The 20,208-nt window shown below is 37.5% G+C and overlaps 2 protein-coding genes across 7 annotated transcripts; both read right to left on the bottom strand.

The window, feature by feature from the left end:
- Window positions 1-4,416: 4,416 nt before the first annotated feature.
- LOC133731900 (histone deacetylase 8) lies at window positions 4,417-6,414 on the bottom strand. Its single transcript, XM_062159347.1, has 3 exons — window positions 6,074-6,414; window positions 5,283-5,863; window positions 4,417-4,834 (listed from the first exon to the last, which is right to left on the bottom strand). Exons 1-3 carry the CDS (start codon window positions 6,321-6,323, stop codon window positions 4,532-4,534), a joined length of 1,134 nt encoding a protein of 377 aa, XP_062015331.1. The 5' UTR covers window positions 6,324-6,414; the 3' UTR covers window positions 4,417-4,531.
- A 999-nt stretch (window positions 6,415-7,413) lies between these two features.
- Window positions 7,414-14,651, bottom strand: LOC133732402 (pentatricopeptide repeat-containing protein At2g13600-like). 6 transcript variants are annotated; one of them, XM_062159950.1, is made up of 8 exons: window positions 14,449-14,651; window positions 14,171-14,270; window positions 13,968-14,039; window positions 13,404-13,603; window positions 9,820-12,591; window positions 9,197-9,331; window positions 8,372-8,918; window positions 7,414-7,844 (listed from the first exon to the last, which is right to left on the bottom strand). In XM_062159950.1, exon 5 carries the CDS (start codon window positions 12,553-12,555, stop codon window positions 9,826-9,828), a length of 2,730 nt encoding a protein of 909 aa, XP_062015934.1. In that variant the 5' UTR covers window positions 12,556-12,591; window positions 13,404-13,603; window positions 13,968-14,039; window positions 14,171-14,270; window positions 14,449-14,651; the 3' UTR covers window positions 7,414-7,844; window positions 8,372-8,918; window positions 9,197-9,331; window positions 9,820-9,825. The 6 variants fall into 6 exon arrangements, with proteins under 6 accessions (XP_062015934.1, XP_062015929.1, XP_062015933.1 ...); XM_062159945.1 differs by having other exon boundaries at window positions 8,372-8,945; XM_062159949.1 differs by having other exon boundaries at window positions 7,414-8,022; window positions 8,372-8,945.
- Window positions 14,652-20,208: the final 5,557 nt, after the last annotated feature.

Genomic DNA, 20,208 nt, shown 5'->3' on the forward strand with positions numbered 1-20,208 from the left:
TACTATAATAGGGTCCAAATTAAACTCCTTTCAAAATAGGTACAGTATCTTTCTGAAACCATTAAAGGATTCAATCCCTTCAACAGCCAACCCCTCGCCCTCAGGGTAAATACAAGCAATGGGACTAGATTCTTGGAATTTTGTGATCAAAGACTAGGCTTCGGGCCTGAGAGCTCGAGCTCTAGGGACTTAAACATCTCTACTGAAAGACGTATTTCTTTTTATTTCAGATAAATATGATAGCAATTGTGCAAAGAACACATTTTGTACGTTTTGAATTCAAATTGAGTAGTTGCAAGCTCTCATACAACTATTCAATCCGAACTCTATAAAAGACTCACAAAGACCAATTGCCATATCTTCAGTTTTGAGACTCATTTTTCATCAAATCTTTTGAGAGAGAATGTAGATTGATGTTCACGATAGAATACAAGGCAACACTACTACAAGCCTTGGATTGAGAGTTGCAGAGCAGACGTCAATGAAGATCTACAACAAGTGTGTAGGGATTTACTTCTGTCTTAGGACATTGCACTAAAGCAAGCCTCTCATAATTTATGTCAGTGAATTCGACTTCTTTTTTCTTGATAGTCTTTCAATTTGCTCATAGATATATCAGAAATCATATACGAGTCCATATTTTGATTCGCTGATATACTTTAGATATATATTTACGTGTTGTTTTTTGAGGATTGCACATTGCACCATTATTTGGAATCCTTATAGTGCATAAATATATTTATTTACGAACAGCTTAATTAAGGATTGATCCGCCTCTTACAATCCCTATTTCTAACAGGGATAGCAAAGGATCAGTAGGGTCAGCAGACCTTAAAATGATACACGAAGACAATAATACGCCGAGTACATAATGCGATATATATATTCACCGTCTTGGACAATCAGCAAACATCCACTAGCCTATCGACCATGGTAAGTACAAACTATCCGGCCAATCTCTTGAGTCTCACTAACATCCATTGTCAAATATTGCCTTCCATTTGGATAAAAATGTGCAAAAACAGTGATATCTGTGAGCTACTCAAAATCTTTTCTACACCAAGTCTCACTAATAGTAAATTTCTTCAGAGGTAGCAACAGAAAAAACTTGCAACTCGATACTGTTTTCAGCGTTAATTACTATAGGCAATGACATTTAAAACAATGAAAAGTTTACCTAAAGACGATGATTATTTTGGTTGTAAGTCACGAATGTTTTCTATTCTAATCAAGATCTGACAGTATGTTCTGCTGAGAACAATAGCTCTTACAGCCGATAGTAGATACGTCATACTATGAGCCGTGAAGTTCATGACCTAATTTTTTTTTGGCCTGTAGTTTTAGATGCCTCAGGATTAACTTTAAGTTCTTTCATAGAGTACATATTGTAATATATAGTAATCATTATGGAAGATTATAAAATAGACATGCTAGTATGCTACTAAAACAATCGAGATAAACATCTAAATATGGTTGAGCAGAAAGACTTTAACTCACGGGATTTGAATCTTGGCCAATGACCAGAACTATCATTTCAGTCTCAAATTAATCCTAGTCTAATGCAGTCATGCAATCCAATTCCTATTACTAATCTAGCTAGTCTTCCTTTATAGATTCTGAGACAACTCAGACAAGGATACCAGTCGCAGAGATATAAATTAATATATATACAAATTATCACCTTTAAATATATATATATATACAGGCCGGTTCTGAAGCGGCCGTCCGCACTTCGCTGCAGCAGCAGCGTTCCAGGCGGCGACGGCTGTTCGGGGCTTGGCGGACGAAGGCCGGAGGCATCCCAGACTGTTCTGGGCAGCCATCGAGGTCGGAGGAGGTCGAGGTTGCATGTTCTGGGCAGCGACTCGACCTGCAACTGCAACTTTCTGGGCAGAGCTACAACCTCGTCGCCGGCGACTCCACCCGACTGCAGACCGGTCCGTCCTACCCCTGGCCTCCGTCCGGCAAGCGGCGCCGCGCCTTCGAAGCTTGATCGAGGCTGCTGCGTCGACGTCCGCACTTTAGCAACAGTGCGGACGTCCTCTTTGGAACCGCTCCGTGTATATATATATATATACATATTTTATCCAGAGCAGAGAGTTCCGCTTTGAAATTAACGTGTGAAGTTTGAGTTTTGGGTCACTTTTCTGTCGCATATCCACATCTCGACCGTTCAGTTTTTAGGTACTAGTGTATAGATCATCTCTGCAAATTTTCAGCCAAATTGATGATCACGAAGGTATCTAACTCGCTTAAACCAATGGACGGACTGAATCTGTTAACCTGAACCGTACTAGCTTTAAGGCAGTTATCAATGCCTTAACGATCATCATTTTGGCTGAAAATTTGCAAAGATGATCTATACACTAGTACCTAAAAACTGAACGGTCGAGATGTGGATGTGCGACCGAAAAGTGACCCAAAACTCGAACTTCACACGTTAATTTCAAAGCGGAGCTCCGCTCTGGATAGGATATATATATATATATAGGAACTTTCTCAGGAACGGACGTTCGTTCCTAAGCTTAGGAACGGATTTCCAGTTTTTTCCCACTTTTCGATCACACATTCACATCTTAACCGTTCAGTTTTTAGGTCCTAATGTATAGATCACTTCTGCAATTTTTCAGCCAAATTGATGATCGTTAAGGCATCCAAAACTGCAATTTACACGAACGAACCGAATCTGTCGAACCGGAACCGTTCGTGTACATTGTTGTAAATTGCAGTTTTGAATGCCTTAACGATCATCAAATTGGCTGAAATTTTGCAGAGATGATCTATACATTAGGACCTTAAAACTAAACGGTTAAGATGTGAATGTGTGATCGAAAAGTGGGAAAAATCTGGAAATCCGTTCCTAAGCTTAGGAACGGATGTCCGTTCTTGAGACGGACTGTATATATATATATATATATATATATATATATATATATATATATATACAGATCCTATCCAGAGCGGAGTTCTGCTTTAAAATTAACGTGTGAAATTCGAGTTTTAGGTTACTTTTCGGTCGTATATCCACATCTCGACCGTTCAGTTTTTAGGTACTAGTGTATAGATCATCTCTGCAAATTTTCAGCCAAATTGATGATCGTTAAAGCATTGATTACTGCCTTAAAGCTAGTACGGTTCAGGTTAACAGATTCAGTCCGTCCATTGGTTTAAGCGAGTTAGATACTTTAACGATCATCAATTTGGCTGAAAATTTACATAGATGATCTATACAGTAGTACCTAAAAACGGAACGGTCGAGATGTGGATATGCGACTGAAAAGTGACCGAAAACTCGAACTTCACACGTTAATTTCAAAGCGGAGCTCCGCTTTAGATAAAATATATATATATATATATATATATATATATATATATATATATATATATATATATATATATATATGCGCGCGCGCGCGTATATAAAGGAAAATTACCTGTCCTTCCTCCCATTTTCACCCTTCCCCATTTTCCACATTCATAGCAACTCAACAAGTTCCATATAGTACATTCACCTCCTCACTTTTCCATTTTCAGTTTCTGTATCCGGGTCTTTGTTTTCGGAGCTGTCCATTTCTGATCATGTTCAGTAACTGTTGCTTAATGAACATTAGATTATCTGTGGGTCTGCAAGAGTCCGGCATATACGTCTACATCTGGTTTGTCTGTTAAAGCAAGGAATTCGATGGTGGAGAGGTTGTGGAGATAGGTTTAAATGTTTGATCTTAGAATGATGCTCTCCAAATCACAAAATACAATTCTCTACAAGCTTGATGATCTTCAAAAATATGAAGCAAAAGGTTTGGCTCGTCATGCACCTAAGTAAATGAAATCTCTGAGATGAGGTCAGTCACCGACTCACCAACATGGGAATTTTTACCGCGTGATTTTCCACCACACACGAAGTTGTGATTAGGCCACAAGTTAAGATCCATTCTATGTACCAGTTCCAAGTCTATAAATGAAGTTTCATTTTTGATGAAAAGAGAATATATAACAAAGTAACAAACAACATCTGCAAACTGAAATCAAACAATATCAGCCAAATAATAGAAACATACTGTTCACGGAACAAATATGGCTGTAGCCTGTAGGAATTTAAAGCAAAGATATTTTTTGAGATTACGCAATCTAAAGGGTTAGCATAACACAAACACAACACTTTCTATAAAATGTTAACTAGAATGAAAACGAGAAACAGAAGTCCATAAATAATAACCAATATGTGTGTGTAATATATGTCATTAATCATAAATCACAAGATAGAAAGCTTTTGCCGACTTTTACCAAGTATGAAATATGAGAAAAGATGACAATAACTTATTTTCTCACCATGATCTGAGTAGCTAGTATTTGAATTCATGGGAACAGGCCAAGACAACACTATTTTCGGGGGATGTTCATACAGAAACAATAAAGTAAAGAAGCAAGTTTTTTATCATACAAATAGAACAAAGTAAACCACACTAGTTTTTTGCAATAAGATTACTATATCATAGACAGAATTCTACAAGGTACCACAATACAGAACAAATTAATGACCTTTCAAAAACAGTACAGTATCTTTCTGGAACCTTTTAATGGATTCAATACGTTCTACAGATAATCGCTCGTCCTCAGGGTAATAAGCAATGGGATCAGATAACAAAGGAATCGGTAGGTTGAGCACACCCTCAAGTGTTGCATGAAGACAATAGGCTGAGTACGTAATGTGATATCCACCTTCTTGGACAATCAGAAGACGTCCACCACAGTGCCTATCCACCAGGCTACGAACTATCTTGCCAATCTCTCGATAACCCTCCATTGTCAAACATTGCCTTCCATTTGGATCAAACTGTACAAGCAGTGATATCTATAAGCTACTTAAAATTTTTGTACACTAATAGTAAATTTCTTCAGAGGTAGCAAGAGAAAAACTTGAATTCCACACTTTATTCAGGACTAATGCTATATAAAGTAAAATTAATTAGTATAGGCAAATGACTATTCCGGAAATGATGAAAATCTCTACCTAAAGACAATGACAATTTTGGTTCTGCTAGACTCAAATTTTCCTATTCAAATCTGAACTGTCAGTTCTGCAAAAAACAAGCTCTGACAGAACACAGCAGCGAAATTCTAAGCATAATAGTACAATAGTATATCTAGATGGCTTACGATTAAATTGAAGTTCTCTCATAGAATACATATTGTAAATTAGTAAACACAGAATCTTAAAACCGAGACATGATCCTTAAACAATAAACGACTAAATAAAAGTTGAGCAGAAAAACTAGACTTACAGCACTAGAATCTTGGCCAATGACCAAAACTATCATTTCAGGCTCAAACTTTCTGACTGCCGGGGCAACCAACTTGTTCATAGCATACACATATCCTCGGTCCCCTGTCCCATTGGGCAAAGGTATATTCAAATTATAACCGAAGCCCTCCCCTTCACCGAGCTCATGAATAGAGCCATTCTGTGGGTGAGATGGACCCCAAGTACCATGATTCATATGAAGGGAAGTTGTAAGAACCTTATCAGACCGATAAAACCCCTCAGCGGTCCCATTGCCATAATGAACATCAATGTCTATCACCGTGACCTTTGCACAGCCAGAGTCTAAAGCAAGCTGAACAGCAAGACCAGCATTGTTAAGGAAGCAGTAGCCATCAGCTCGAGTAGGCTGAGCATGGTGACCCGGAGGCCTGACCAATGCATAAGCAATTTTGCCATTTCCGTCAAGCACATGCTTCATTGCGGATAGTGTAGTACCAGCAGCAAGAAGGGAGGCATCCCACGAGCCGGGGTTCAAGAAAGTCCCGGCACATAGCATCTTACCTCCCTCTTTATCTGCTTCAACTAGTTCATTTATGTACTCTGGACAGTTACATATGGGGGGAACATACATTAGGCACTAATAACTTATGTATGCAAATAAGCAATCAAAACATGAAACAGTTGACAAACCCATATCAAATCTGTTTCACTCAAAAGAAAAATCAAACAACATAATGTAAAAATCCAAGCAACAGAAGACAGAATTTAGAGACTACAAAACCCCAATAATATGTGAACTGAAGCAGTTACCTGGAGAGTGGAAAGTGAACAATTCAGGAAGCTGGGCATGCCTTCCAGGAAGCCAAGAAATGTAGGGAGAGATTGGGCCTCGCTTTAGAATAGAAACCATGTTCTTGACTCTATCAGAGTTCTCTGGGTGCTTTTCTAACACGTCAAGGAATCCAGGATCCATTCCAGTGTCGAATACTCCGGTGCCCGAGTTATGGTTCAGCATGCCCGAGTCCCAGAACACATCTACGCGCTCAGTTGAAGCAGCCATGGAGGGGGATTAGTGCGTTGCTGCCTTGCCAGTACCCATGTCTGTTTTAGTCATAATCTTCATTTTAAGGCGAAATGGGAAAAGGGCCGCAAAAGGCAAATAAGAATTTTCATTTATTTTTGGAAGAATTTTATTTTTTTTCTAAATTTTTTTTCGTAGCAATGCGTTAAGGTTCTCACCCAATAGTTCTCTACTGTGGTCACTTATCCGATATTGTTCACTATTTTAGTCAACTTGATTCAGTTACTTGCGCAATCTTGCTCTCGTTGTTGGATATATTGATGTCAATCTCTCATCTTATTTCGAGCCAGAATGCTTGATCTTAATTAAGTTTATTGATATTTGTCGTTGCTCGTAATCTCTTAGTGGTATTGTGATTGTGGTCAATTTGTTATTTTAGTTTCATTGGGCTGGGCCACGTAATAAGGATTAGTTGACCAACGCTACTGGGTTCCATATGGTGGAGTTTGGCCTTAGAATGATACACACTAAATCTCAAAACTGAAAAGATTGATCTTCACAAATTGGACGAATATCACAAATTGTCACTCAACTATGACTCATTCGACACTTTGGTCACTCAATTTTCAAATATATCACTTTGGTCACTCAACTATTATGTCATCAATCATTTTAGTCACTTTGTTAAATCCTCCATCAAAATCTTAGTTAAATAGACAAATTTCGTCAAAATCTTGCTTTAATCACTCCTCTCAATCAATCCAATTCAGACTTCTTAGTTTTTCAAGAGTGGTTGGACGAAAACATCTTTGATATTATGGCAAAAAAAAAAAAATTTAACGGAAAAGTAACAAAATGACTAAAGTGAATAACGTAGTTAAAGTTAAGTAACCAAAGTAATATATTTAAAAAAAGAGTGATCAAAGTATCAAATAGGTAAAAGTTGAGTGACCATTTGTGATATTTTCCATCACAAATATGAAGCAAAGAAGGTTTACAATAAAAAAACATTACTCGGTATGAGAAAAGATTATTATCTCACTATAATCTGCATTAGCTTGTGTTTGGAAGGCAAACTATAATCTGCATTAGCTAGTGTTTGGAATGCATTCACAAGAATAGGCAGTACTTTCATCTTTGTCAAGGATCCTTGACAATAGCAAGTTTGCTTTAAAACAATTTTAACCAAGTAAACCAAGCCTTTTATTTTTCTTTGCAATAACATTACTATATCAGACAGAATTTTACAAGTTACTATCATACGGTTCAAATTAATCACCTTTCAAAAACGATGCAGTATCTTTCTGAAACCTTTTAATGGATTCAATACCTTCTACAGACAATCGCTAGTCCTCAGGGTGATAAGCAATGGGATTGGACGAGAAAGGAATCGGTAGGTTGAGCACACCTTCAAGTGTTGCATGAAGACAATCGGCTGAGTAATGTGATATCCATCTTCTTGGACAATCAGAAAATGTCCAGTAGAGTGCCTACCCACCAGGCCACAAACTATTCAGGCAATCTCTCGATAACCCTCCATTGTCTTCCATTTGGATCCAACTGTGCACAAGCAGTGATATGAGCTACTCCAAATTTATTGTACACTTATAGTAAATTTCTCAAGAGGTAGCAAGACAAAAACTGGAACTCCATACTGTTTGCAGGATTAATGATACATATATAGAATATTGGACACCACAGGCAAATGACTCTTCCGAATATGATGAAAAGCCTCTACCTAAAGACAAGAAGAATTTTGGTTCTATTAGACATGAATGTTTTCTATTCTAATCTGAACTGTAAGTTCTGCAGATTACAAGCTCCCACATTAGGCAGTAGAGACATTCTATAAGCCATGAAGATTGTATCCTAATCTGTTCTTTGGCCTATGGTTCATATAATAATTATGGTCATTTATAGCAGAATGAGGCAGAATGGCATATAAAACTGTTTCTAGATGGCTTAAATTGAAGTCTTTCATACAATGCATATTGTAAATATTACGCAAGATTTAAAAATATAGACATGCCCCTTAATTAATCGAGATAAAATGTTAGATAAATGGTGAGCAGAAAGACTAAACTTACAGCACTTGAATCTTGGATACAGACCAGAACTATCATTTCAGGCTAAAAGCTTTCTGATTGCCGGGACAACCACATTGGTCATAGCATACACATATCCTTAGTTCCCTGTCCCATTGGGCAAAGGTAGATTCATATAATATCCAAATCCGTCCCCTCCAACAAGCTCACTAATAGAGCCATTCTGTGGGTGAGATGGACCCCAAGAACCATGATTCATATGAAGGGAGGTTGTAAGAACCTTATCAAACCGATAGAACCTCAGCAGTCCCATTGCCATAATGGAAATCAATGTCTATCACTGCAACTTTTGCACAGCCAGAATGTAAAGCCAATTGAACAGAAAGACCAGCATTGTTAAGGAAGTAGTAGCCATTAGCTTGAGTAGGCATGGTGACCCGGAGGCCTGAACAATGCATAAATAATTTTGTCATGTCCATCAAGCACATGCTGCATTGCGGATAGTGTAGTAAGAGCAGCAAGAAGGGAGTCATCCCATGAGCCAGCGGTCAATAAAGGCCTGCACGTAGCATCTTACCTCCCTCTTTACCTGCTTCAACTAGTCCATTTATGTATTCTGGATAGTAACATTTTTGAAACATACATTAGGCACTAATAACATGCATATATATATATATATATATATATATATATATATATATATATATGCAAAAGCATTAATATTTGACAAACCCATATCAAATTTCCTTGAAAATAGTACTGGGTGATTGTTTCAATAATTACAAACAATTAATGTAAAACTGCAGCAACAGTACACATGATTTAGAGACTACAAAATGACAATTGAACCAAAATGAATCCAAATACCTGAAGAGTGGAAAGAAGCAATTCAGGGAGCAGGGCATGCCTTCCAGGAAGCCAAGAAACGTAGGAAGAGATAGGACCTCTCATTAAAATAGATACCATGTTCTTGACTCTATCAGAGTTCTCCGGTTGTAGATCCTGGATACAAAAAGATCAGAAAGGGGCTGAATGTTAAGATAAATACACAAATACAGATTAGAAAGTGATTCTCTTAAAATTCTAGAAATTCTTTTATATATATTTATTTTTCTCATACTTGTAGCACAAAGTAAAACAAAGGAACAAGTCAGCATGACCCAGATTAGCAGCAGATGTATCTTTTAAGATTCTGCATTTAACAATTTAACACAAGATTTGATGTGGTCGTAACAATGTTTTAAAATAGAAAGAGTTCATTCTGATTTCCTTACTTGATATGATATTATGATGAATTTCCATAAACAAAAAATTAATATTAGTGGATGGGTGAAGTAATCACTGTAATTAAATACATGACCCCGATGTAACAAGATATATGACAATAAGATATCTAACAGAAGATGTGTGATCTTTATTCCATAACCAAAATATGGATAACAGTAGTAACAAAGAATGTGCCTACAATAATAAGAGAATGTATCCCATACCCCATATCACCAGTAGTCTCCACAGGAGCAACATCCATCCTTGAAATGATGAAACCGGTGTCCATCCCGCACAATAAGTTCCCTTGAGGTAACAAGGGAGATCAGCTTGATTACCAAGTGACAATCATGGCAAACTCGAAGATTTTTCATTACATAGATAGGCATCCAAGCAGGCAAGCTAAGCAACCCAAAAGCAACAGCAAGCTTCTCACTGTGATGGCACTGAGAACGAACTGCATTAGTTGGATTGACATAGCATCCTGTATCTTCTATCTTCTTGACTATCTCCTCTAGTATTCTATAAACGTCCTTGATTTGTGGATGATTAGTGTCATCTACAGTGAACACGTGTACCCTATTATTAACCTCTATCCAGCTACATCCAGGATTTTTCTCTATTCCTTTCTTTCTCATCTGTTTTCTTACATCTGCAAAAGCTTCTAGTTGTCCACAATCTGAATATGTATTAGCTAGAAGGACATAACTGCCAGAATCATCTAAATCTAATTCAAGCAAATTTCTTGCTGCAAATTCTGCTAAATTATAATCGCGATGAAGCCGGCAAGCACCAAGAAGAGCTCCCCAGATAGCAGCATTTGGCTTAAAGGGCATTGCATCAATCAAATTCCTGGCCTCCTTCAGTAACCCAGCCCGACCAAGTAGATCTACCATACAAGTAAAATGTTCACATGTAGGATTGATGCCAAAATCTTCAGTCATAGAACTGAAGTAGTGTTTCCCCTCTGTTACTAGCCCTGAATGGCCACAACCTGATAGAACAGATACATAGCTTATATGATCAGGTGTGCAGTCCATTTTCAACATATTCTCAAAAACCTCGATCACCTTCCTACCTTGTCCATTTTGAGCATATCCAGCCATAACTGCATTCCAAGAAATCAAATTTTTATCACATATTGAATCAAACACTCTTTTCGCTTCTATAATTCGTCCACATCTTGAATACATAGTAATAATGCTATTCATGACTGAAACATTAGAACCAAATCCTAATTTTTCAGCTTGAGCTATAATCTGCAGCCCAAGTTTCAATATTGCCAAATCAGCACAGGCACTGATTGAAGTTACTAGTGTGATCCAATCCAGGTTAACCCCTACCCTTCGCATAAGAGTATACAATTTAAGGCCTTCTTCCCATAAACCAGTTTGGAAATATGTTCCTAACATTGAGTTCCAACTTATGACATTTCGCTCTGGCATTTTATCAAAATACTCTCGGGATTTTTCAACATTACCAGTTTGAGAGAATGCTGTGATCATGGCTGTCCATGATATTATATCTTTAGCAGGCATCAACTCAAATGCTTGGCTGGCTTTATCAGTGTTTCCACATTTTGCATACATCGTAACAAGAGCATTCCCTACAGGAATAGAGGAGATCATTCCACCTTTGATTGTACATCCATGGAGCTGCTCCCCAACCCAAGCATGCTCATGGCCTGAACAAATCCCAAGAACTGTTGCAAGAGTAAACTCATCCAAGGCAATAGGAGATTTTCTCATTCGGTTAAACAGTACTAAAGCTTCATCTTCAAGCCCAAACTGCATGGCTCCACTGATCATAGAAGTCCAAGAAACTGCATTGTGTTCTGTCATGTTGTCAAACACCTGCCTAGCAAGATGCAACTGTCCACATTTCACATACATATCAATCAGCCCACTACCTGCAAAAACATCCATACTTGGTTCCATACGGAGTATCCGAGCATGCAAATGGCTACCCCATTCAAGATCATGTATACTTGCACATGCACTAAGTATAGTAGCATATATCATAGCATTTGGTCTAAAACCATGGTTCCACATCTCAACAAACATACTAAGACTCTCAACCCCAAAACCATGTTGAGAAAAGATTGATATTATGGTATTCCAAGACACGCAATCACGTTCAGGCATTTCAATGAACATATGGAGAGCCCTTCTGACCCCATAAAGTTTAGAGCAGCCATAGATCATACTGTTCCAATAAAACAAACTAGGATTAGGGATCCTCATAAACATTCTCTCAGCCAAACGCAGTGCACCACACTTGATGTACATGTCAATTATAGAATTTTGAATAACCATGTTGCCTCCAAAATTTAATTTCTCCACTAGAGTATGCAACTGAAGAGCCAACTTAATGTGACCAAGACTACCACAAGCCTTCATTACGCAAGAGAAGGAAAATGGGTCATAGAAACTATCACAATTCCATACCATTGAAGCAAACACTTTAACTGCATCCTTAGGTTGCCCATTATGAAAATGGCCAGACATCATTGTAGTCCAAGAGACGGAGTCTCTCTCAGGCATTTCATTGAACAACTTCTCTGCCTCCCCCATGTGACCCAAGTCTACCAACGCGCTAATCATTGTATTCCAACTAAACACATTAGGATGTTGAATACTGAAGAAAATCTGGCGAGCATCATCAATCAAGCTGCAACGGGAATACATATGCAAGAGATGGTTCTGAAGGAAAATGGCAGAGTCCAATCCTACAGAAATGAGTTGGCCATGGAGTTTTCGGGCAATGGGGATCGACCTTAGAGATGCACAAGCTTTCATGGATTCATAGAATTTTTGTGACAATTGCATGTAAGATTGTTCCATGGAGGGGTCGTGGCAGAGAATAAGGTTTGACAAAATATTTTCTTGGGTTGAGATACAGCGAACCATTAGGCCTGAAAAAATCCGGAGATGCTTCAATGGATGATGAATTGACATCATTTGAGATATTAAGCTTATTCACTCCTTGAGAGGTTCCTGCAAGTTTGCATATCTCAAAGTAAAACACAAAAGATTAAAAATAAATAAATAAATAAATAAAAGATGCTACACCACAACACAAGTGATGGTAAATGACAGAAAGACAGAAGATATACAAAATATTGTGATCAAGACTCTTCGAACTAGAAAGAAGTTACATACAAACCCAATAGTAATACGATGAAGAACAAAATCCCAAAATGCAACATGAAATACAGATTGACTTGAGCATAGAAATGACTAAGAGATGCAGAAAAAAATCCAAAGATAATAAAAGTATAGCTGACTACTAGCTGCTTCTTCTACTTTTTCAGGTTCCAGAAGATCCATTCAGAGTCAGACTAGCTTCTTATACAATATAGGATATCACAGAGTTGTCTACTTGTATGCATATAGTTCATGAGGTATAAAGATCACTTTTCCATTGCAATGTAAATTATGACCTGGTGATAGAGGTTTCCCTACCATGAATATTTCTCTCTCTCTTCTTCCCACCCCCCAAACTGTGATTTGCAGAATGTATATGCCTTAATACATATATTCCCAATTTATGATTAATCATAATAATTAGCACATGAAATTATCAACAAATGCCCGAACCTTTGTCATGTAGTTCTTAAGTGATGCATGAGGAGAAGCCAAGATGATGCCAAAGTACCAATAGCAGAGAGTAAGAATCAGAGAAACATAAGAGAGATATATGTCAAATTCAAGTTCACTGTTTTGACATGCCTGTTCCATTTCAGTTTAATTTCAACATACCTATCAAACAGGAAAGCCGAGAATCAGATAGTGGACAAGTGACTCACCAAAAACGACTCAGAAAGAGCGCAACAATGGTGAAAGCTAGCATAGTGACACAAATGTAAGGGCACGTCGGCAGTAGTCTTGACCGTTGGATGTAAAAAAAACTGTATAGTCTAGTACTTGATTAAATGAATGATATTTAAATTTTCAGCATGCAGCTTTCTCTGTGCGTGAAAATCATATGATATCTGAGCATCCATTCCTGTATAAAGAAAAATATTTTTCAAGAAACCTCACAATTGCATTCAAGTAATAGTTCTAGGCACTGATTATTGAACCAAATAAGCATCTACTTTCAGACAGTTGTAAAGACTATGCAACTATTTTCTAACTCTAACTTAAAAAATCAAAACAGAGGCAATACAAACACTCTGCATCAATGTATAAAGTAGCACGATAATATCCGCCGCTACACACTTGATATCAAAAGAGACGGCATATGTGCACTCATATGATCTGTGCCGAAGCCTCACCTTGCATTCTTACAAAATAGCTTATCATGTTGCTGTTTATCTAACGTCAGTTAACAAACAAGCCTAGAAAGAAAAAGATTGATCCCCACTTACAAGAGTCGGTTGCCAAGGACATGGACGTGCTCTAGGGGAACCATAACTAACTGCCAGGATATTAACTCCATCCTGCAAAAAAAAAAAAAAAAAAAATTTGATCAAAGAGATATAAATTATATTCAGTAACTGTGAAGATATAGGAATCTGTTAACAATATGGATTCAGCTACGAAATCCGAAAAGAAAGGTTTCCAATTGAACCTGTTGGTTTATGTATTTCTGTATTTCCAAGAAACAATGCAAGTCTTCCTCTGCTGCTACCAATGCAGATTTCTTTATGGGTTGGACAGTATGTTTTCAACTGGAGATGGTTTTGACCAGCAAATCAATTTTAGTGCAATGGTTCAAAAGCCAAACAAACAATATGAATAGGAGGCAAGCGAATACGTCTTGCTTCCAAGAAGCGAGCCAATAAGCGATGTATAATTCCCACTTTTTGTTTGAACTGAAAAATACAAAAGTTAATTCAAGCATATTACCTTGCCCTTGAATTCGAAGCAGCAGCCATCTTCAGTTGTTATTTTTCTGGACACGATTTGATATTTTCTTAGAATAAGGGAAACTGATTGGGGCAGCAGCAGCAGCAGTTGAAGCATACATGGAGGCGCTGGTTTCAGGTTACTTGCTCAGAGCAGTTTTTGAAGTTTTAAGACGAGATTGGCAAAGGCATCCCAGCTATTTTTATTTTACTGGGTTTATCTTTGAACAAAAAAGAAAATGGGTTTTTCCTAAAAATAAAATAAAAAAAAAGGGGTTTATCTGTAACCAAGAAAAAAAAACAGAAACAAATTACTGATTTTTTACAAAGAGAAAATGCTCTGCTAGGGTTTTCTCTTTATACTGAGACCAAAGGTCATGCACGATACTGGTCTTTGGGATTGGGTTATCACAATCTAAGGCTGATTGGGGGTTTGTGGGGAGGCCGACGTGGATCAGATCCAGACGGTGAAAATTAGCGAACCTGGTGGTAGGTCGTGCGCGAGCGGCTGCAGGTGATGGTTTTGATGGCAGCGCGGCTTCCGATGGTGGCGGCGGTGGCTTGCTTGCTGGAGGTCCAAACGTGGCTGAAGTTGGTCAGTCGTGTCTGAGTGCCAAGTGTATAGGTGTCCAGATCAGAAAGAGGGAGACTGTGGCTGGGCTGTGGCTGGGCTGTGTTTGGGCTCAAGGTAAAGCCTAATTGGGCTTGATTTCTTTAAGGATTTAGATTTAGGACCTAGGAGGTGTTTTGCTTATGCTTAATTTTACAACAGTTACTTTTCTGGACATGCTGTTTTTCTTTTCGAGTAGATTGATTTTCTCTACATTATATAAAGAGTCTCGGTGTAATCACATTGTGAGTACCACAATTGCGTGTTTTGGCAAGCAGTCTGTTGTAGGCTGGGATGAGTCTAGAGTTGATTGGTCTGCTAATTTGTTGCATGTTCGGATTGTAGATTCTGATGATTTGATCTACAAAACTCAAGGTCGTGAGATTTTCTTGGGGAGGCTGAAAAAATACCTTCAGTTTTTTCTAGTTTTTCTATAAGTGTTTTAGAGCAGTGTTTTATTGTACAATGACAACTTGTCGGTGTAGTAAACCTTCTGATTTATTCTATCTTAACTCTAGGGTTTGTCATAGCTTCAGAAATTATAAGGGATGTCATTTGGAACAATTGTAATCATTAACTATTTCAATGAACTCATTTTTCAAAAAAAAAATAAAAAAGATAAACAAAATGCCGCAATTTTTTAACCACCGATCGTTTCTTTTATTTTTGTAATCATCGGCTTCGAGATATAAACTTGTAGTATTTAGAATTTTAAAATGACCTAAGGTATTTTTGAATTAATAAAGAAAAGTATAAATTAGAATGGCCTAAAGTACTTTTGAATTAATAAAGAAAAGTATAAATATATAGTATTTATAAAAGTATTGTAAAAAAAGAAATATATCTTGATTAAGTTTTAAAAAACTTGAAAATGGTTTTTAGAAAAACTTGACAAATATAACTATCTTTATGAAAGGGCTAAATACTGATTAATACTAGTTTGGGTCCAAAATCAATTCAGTCTCTGAACTTCTAATTTCATCAAAAACACCCCTGCACTTTCAATTTTGATTTAATAAGTCTAATCTGTTAGTCTTCCGTTAAGTGAGTCCATTAACTTGCTGACATAGCTCATGTGGGGCCTATGTTTTATGATGTGGTGTTGAGGTGGCATGCGTAGTTAGCTTAGGAGTGGGTCCCACTATTAGAAATCTATCAAATAAAAAGTTTTTCACCAAATAACTCAACCATTACTGGAACCCACAACCTCTTACATACAAGTTACACAATAAACCACCACACTAACCTCACAATATTATAAATTTTACTCAAATTTTATATTTATACTATATTCCTTATAATATGAATATGAACATCAATAGCCAGCAAACTGCCAATGATTAGAGTCTAACTGTACTTACACCAAGACAGCCGGTAAGAAAATTTGGAAACCCTATTGTAAGCAAAACAGACTCATTACAAATCGATGATAAGCTCGCTATAATTAGCAAACTTATAAGGGAGAATTTTTCGAACAGGTACCTGAACTAAAGGTCATTGTGAATTAACGTGCCTCACTTTACACTAACTACACTTTGGTACCTGGACTATAAATCCCGACCCACTTTTGGTACATGCCGTCAATAACTCTGTTAGTTGGCATGTCACTTGACATATTTTCAAGGGTAAAGTTGTCTCTTAACTATCCACCTTCAAAAAGTCAATTTTTTTTAATAAAAAGAAAAAAAAAAGTGATGGTGCGATCTTGACGGTAGATCCACCCTTGGAAAATCTTTTTTTTTTTTTTTAATAAAAAAGAAAAGAAAATTTTGTGGTGTTGGTTTTCTGGGTCGGGAATCCATGGATTGAAGATCTTTAGAACGGCGAAGAGGTCGTCGACAGTGGTCTGGTGGGAGGCTAGAACATAAAGAGGTGAGACGCAGAAGAAATTTGCGGGGGGGGGGGGGGGGGGCTCATGCTTTTCCTTCCTTCCCAGCACCTTCTTTCTCTTTGTCTTCTCCTTCCCCTATCTCTTTCTCCTTTATTTCTTTATTCTCCATTATGATCATCTTCATCTGCCCCCACTACTCTACTTTCCCAATCTCAATTCTCACATGAACTCATCTTCATAGCCACACCATGTCTTCCGTACTCTTCTCTCATACACTTTTTTTTATTTATTGTTTTCAATTGAATTTGATTGAAGAAAGAAAAATTGGGATTAAAATACTGGAATGGAATATGTTCACATGATTAAAGATGAGTTCTTTTGTACTGGATTTGATTTCTGGAAAGGTTGTTGCTGGGTTTGATTTCTGGGTTTGACAGGTGAGAAAAATATAGAGAAGGGTTTGATGACGACTCCAGCGGAGCCATCGTCGTCGCAGTCATCATCGCCGTCATCGACGGCAACGACGTCAGCGCTGGTGCTATCGAACTCCAAGAAGAGGGTGGACCGGGGGGGAAGAAGAAGCATGTTTCACAGTGACTGGGCAGCAGAAAGACACTGAGAAGAGAGAGAGAGAGAGAGAGAGAGAGAGAGAGAGAGAGAGAGAGAGAGAGAGAGAGAGAGAGAGAGAGAGAGAGAGAGAGAGAGAGAGAGAGAGAGAGTGAAAATACCAAAATACCCTTTAAAAAATGAAAAATGACATAAGATTAACGGGGTTATTAACGGCATGTACCAAAAGTGGGTCAGGATTTATAGTCCAGATACCAAAGTGTAGTTAGTGTAAAGTGAGGCACGTTAATTCACAGTGACCTTTAGTTCAGGTACTGTTCGAAAAATTCTCCCAACTTATAAACAAAGAAACTCTGCGCCTGCTAGGGCAAAATCATTAACTAGCATTCCCAGTTGGCCAGTTGCACAATTGTGGTACCACACAGAAAGCCACTTCCTAGCAAACAAATAGGAGTACCTCCTCATTCATAAGCAGCTTGAAACAAACGCCAATCTTATTCCAGATAATTACCAACTCCGGTAGAAGTCTTGATCTGAAAACGATTGGTCCTGGACCATCTACCGACCCAAATGCCCAAGAAAGTCCAACTCTTAAGTCAGGCCCACCCGCATCACTAAGTGATAAATGAGAGTGGCAAGGCACCCACCATGCTGGCCCATAACATAGAGCCCAACAACCCAAATTTGAGCTCAGACCCAAAGGCCCAAGCCCAAACATGAGAAAAGTGAGCAAAAGCCCAACTTTGCTTCTGCCAATCCAGCACTGCCGCTGCCATGTTTTCCGGCTACCAGCCTCTCCCAGCACTGCATCACTGTCAATCTGGTTCCGCTGCCTCTACTACCACAGCACATCAGCAATAAGACCTAACCAGAATCAGGAAAAGAGAACCAGATGTCCTGCAGATGGCTGGAATCAGCCTTCGATCTGGTTAGGAAAAGAGAACCCAACCTTCTATCTGGTCCAGATCCTCTTGCCGCACAGACAGCTCAGTTACCGAAAGACCACACCTCCGTGCTCTACCCTCATCGGTGAACAAGGCTATCTGGCGAACCAAATTTCACGACCTTCGCCGGCGAACAATAGCGAAAGCAACCCAGAAACTCTCGCTCCACGCACCACTAAGGGTGCCTAGAAACAACCTCGTCCTACCTAGACCAGTGACAAACCGCGGTCAGATGCCGCCGCCGATTTGCATGAAACCCTAGGGTAGGGTTTCAACATGTCGCCGCTCTCTGTGGAGACCTCTAATACAAGGGAACTTGTTATCACACTTGCGGATATTACTTATGAAATACCAACAAGCACTTCAGTCACTAAAATAATTTATATATTATATACACATGCTCTGAGATTAGAGGCCTAGTGCGGCTGCACTAGTTGCAGCCCCTCAGGGTCACCTCTGTTAAAACTAGTAAATATAAGGATTAAATTCAGTTTACCCCCCCTGAGGTTTGGGGGTAATTTCATGTTAGTCCCTGTCCTCTCAATTTAATCAGTTTACCCCTCGACCTTTTCAATTTTCCTTAACCGTGTCCATTCCGTCCAATTTGGACGTTAAATTTGACAAAAAAGCCACTTTAAGGGCTAAAATTGTCATTTCAAGAAAAAAAAACACTATGACAAAAAAAAAAAAACCATGACAAAAAAAAAAATTCTTCTTCTTTTTTTTTGTCAAAAAAACCATGACAAATTTTTTTTTTTCTTTGTCATGGTTTTTTCTTTTTTTATTTCTCTCTCATTGAAGAAGAAGAATTTTTTTTTTTTGGTCATGGTTTTTTTTTTTAATTCTCTCTCATTGAAGAAGAAGAAGAATAATTTTTTTTAATTGTCATTTCAAGGGAAAAAGACACCATGACAAAAAAAAAATTCTTCTTTTTTTTTTTGTCATGGTTTTTTTATTTTTTATTTCTCTCTCATTGAAGAAGAAGAATTTTTTTTTTTGGTCATGGTTTTTTGTTTTTAATTCTCTCTCATTGAAGAAGAAGAAGAAGAGAATTTAAAAAAAAAAATTCTTCTTCTTCTTCAATGAGAGAGAATTAAAAAAAAAAAAAACCATGACAAAAAAAAAATTCTTCTTCTTCAATGAGAGAGAAATAAAAAATAAAAAAACCATGACAAAAAAAAAAGAAGAATTTTTTTTTTGTCATGGTGTTTTTTTTCCTTGAAATGACAATCTAAAAAAAAATTAGAATTAAAAAAAAAAAGAATAATTTTTTTTTTGTCATGGTGTTTTTTTTTTCCTTGAAATGACAATTTTAGCCCTTAAAATGGGCTTTTTTTGTCAATCTTAACGTCCAAATTGGACGGAATGGACACGGTTGAGGAAAATTGAAAAGGTCGAGGGGTAAACTGATTAAATTGAGAGGACAGGGACTAACATGAAATTACCCCCAAACCTCGGGAGGGTAAACTGAATTTAATCCTAAATATAATTAATTATAACAATAAAATAAATAAAAAGAACCAAACACTTAATAATATTAACTAATAACTTACCAAATTTTGTATCACCAAATAAGAGCATAAGAATTTTTTGGAGTCAAGAAAAAAGTAGCAGGAGAAATAAATCAATAATCAAGAATGAAACTTATGAAACAAGTCCCATGCAAGAAATGTGTATTAAGATACCATGTATTAAACTAGTAAATATCATTAATTATAACAATAAAATAAACTATAAGAACTAAATTCTTAATAATATTAACTAATAACTTACCAAATTTTGTATCACCAAATAGGAGCATAAGAATTT

The sequence above is a fragment of the Rosa rugosa genome, chromosome 2 (assembly GCF_958449725.1).
Source record: "Rosa rugosa chromosome 2, drRosRugo1.1, whole genome shotgun sequence".
Taxonomy (NCBI): domain Eukaryota; kingdom Viridiplantae; phylum Streptophyta; class Magnoliopsida; order Rosales; family Rosaceae; genus Rosa; species Rosa rugosa.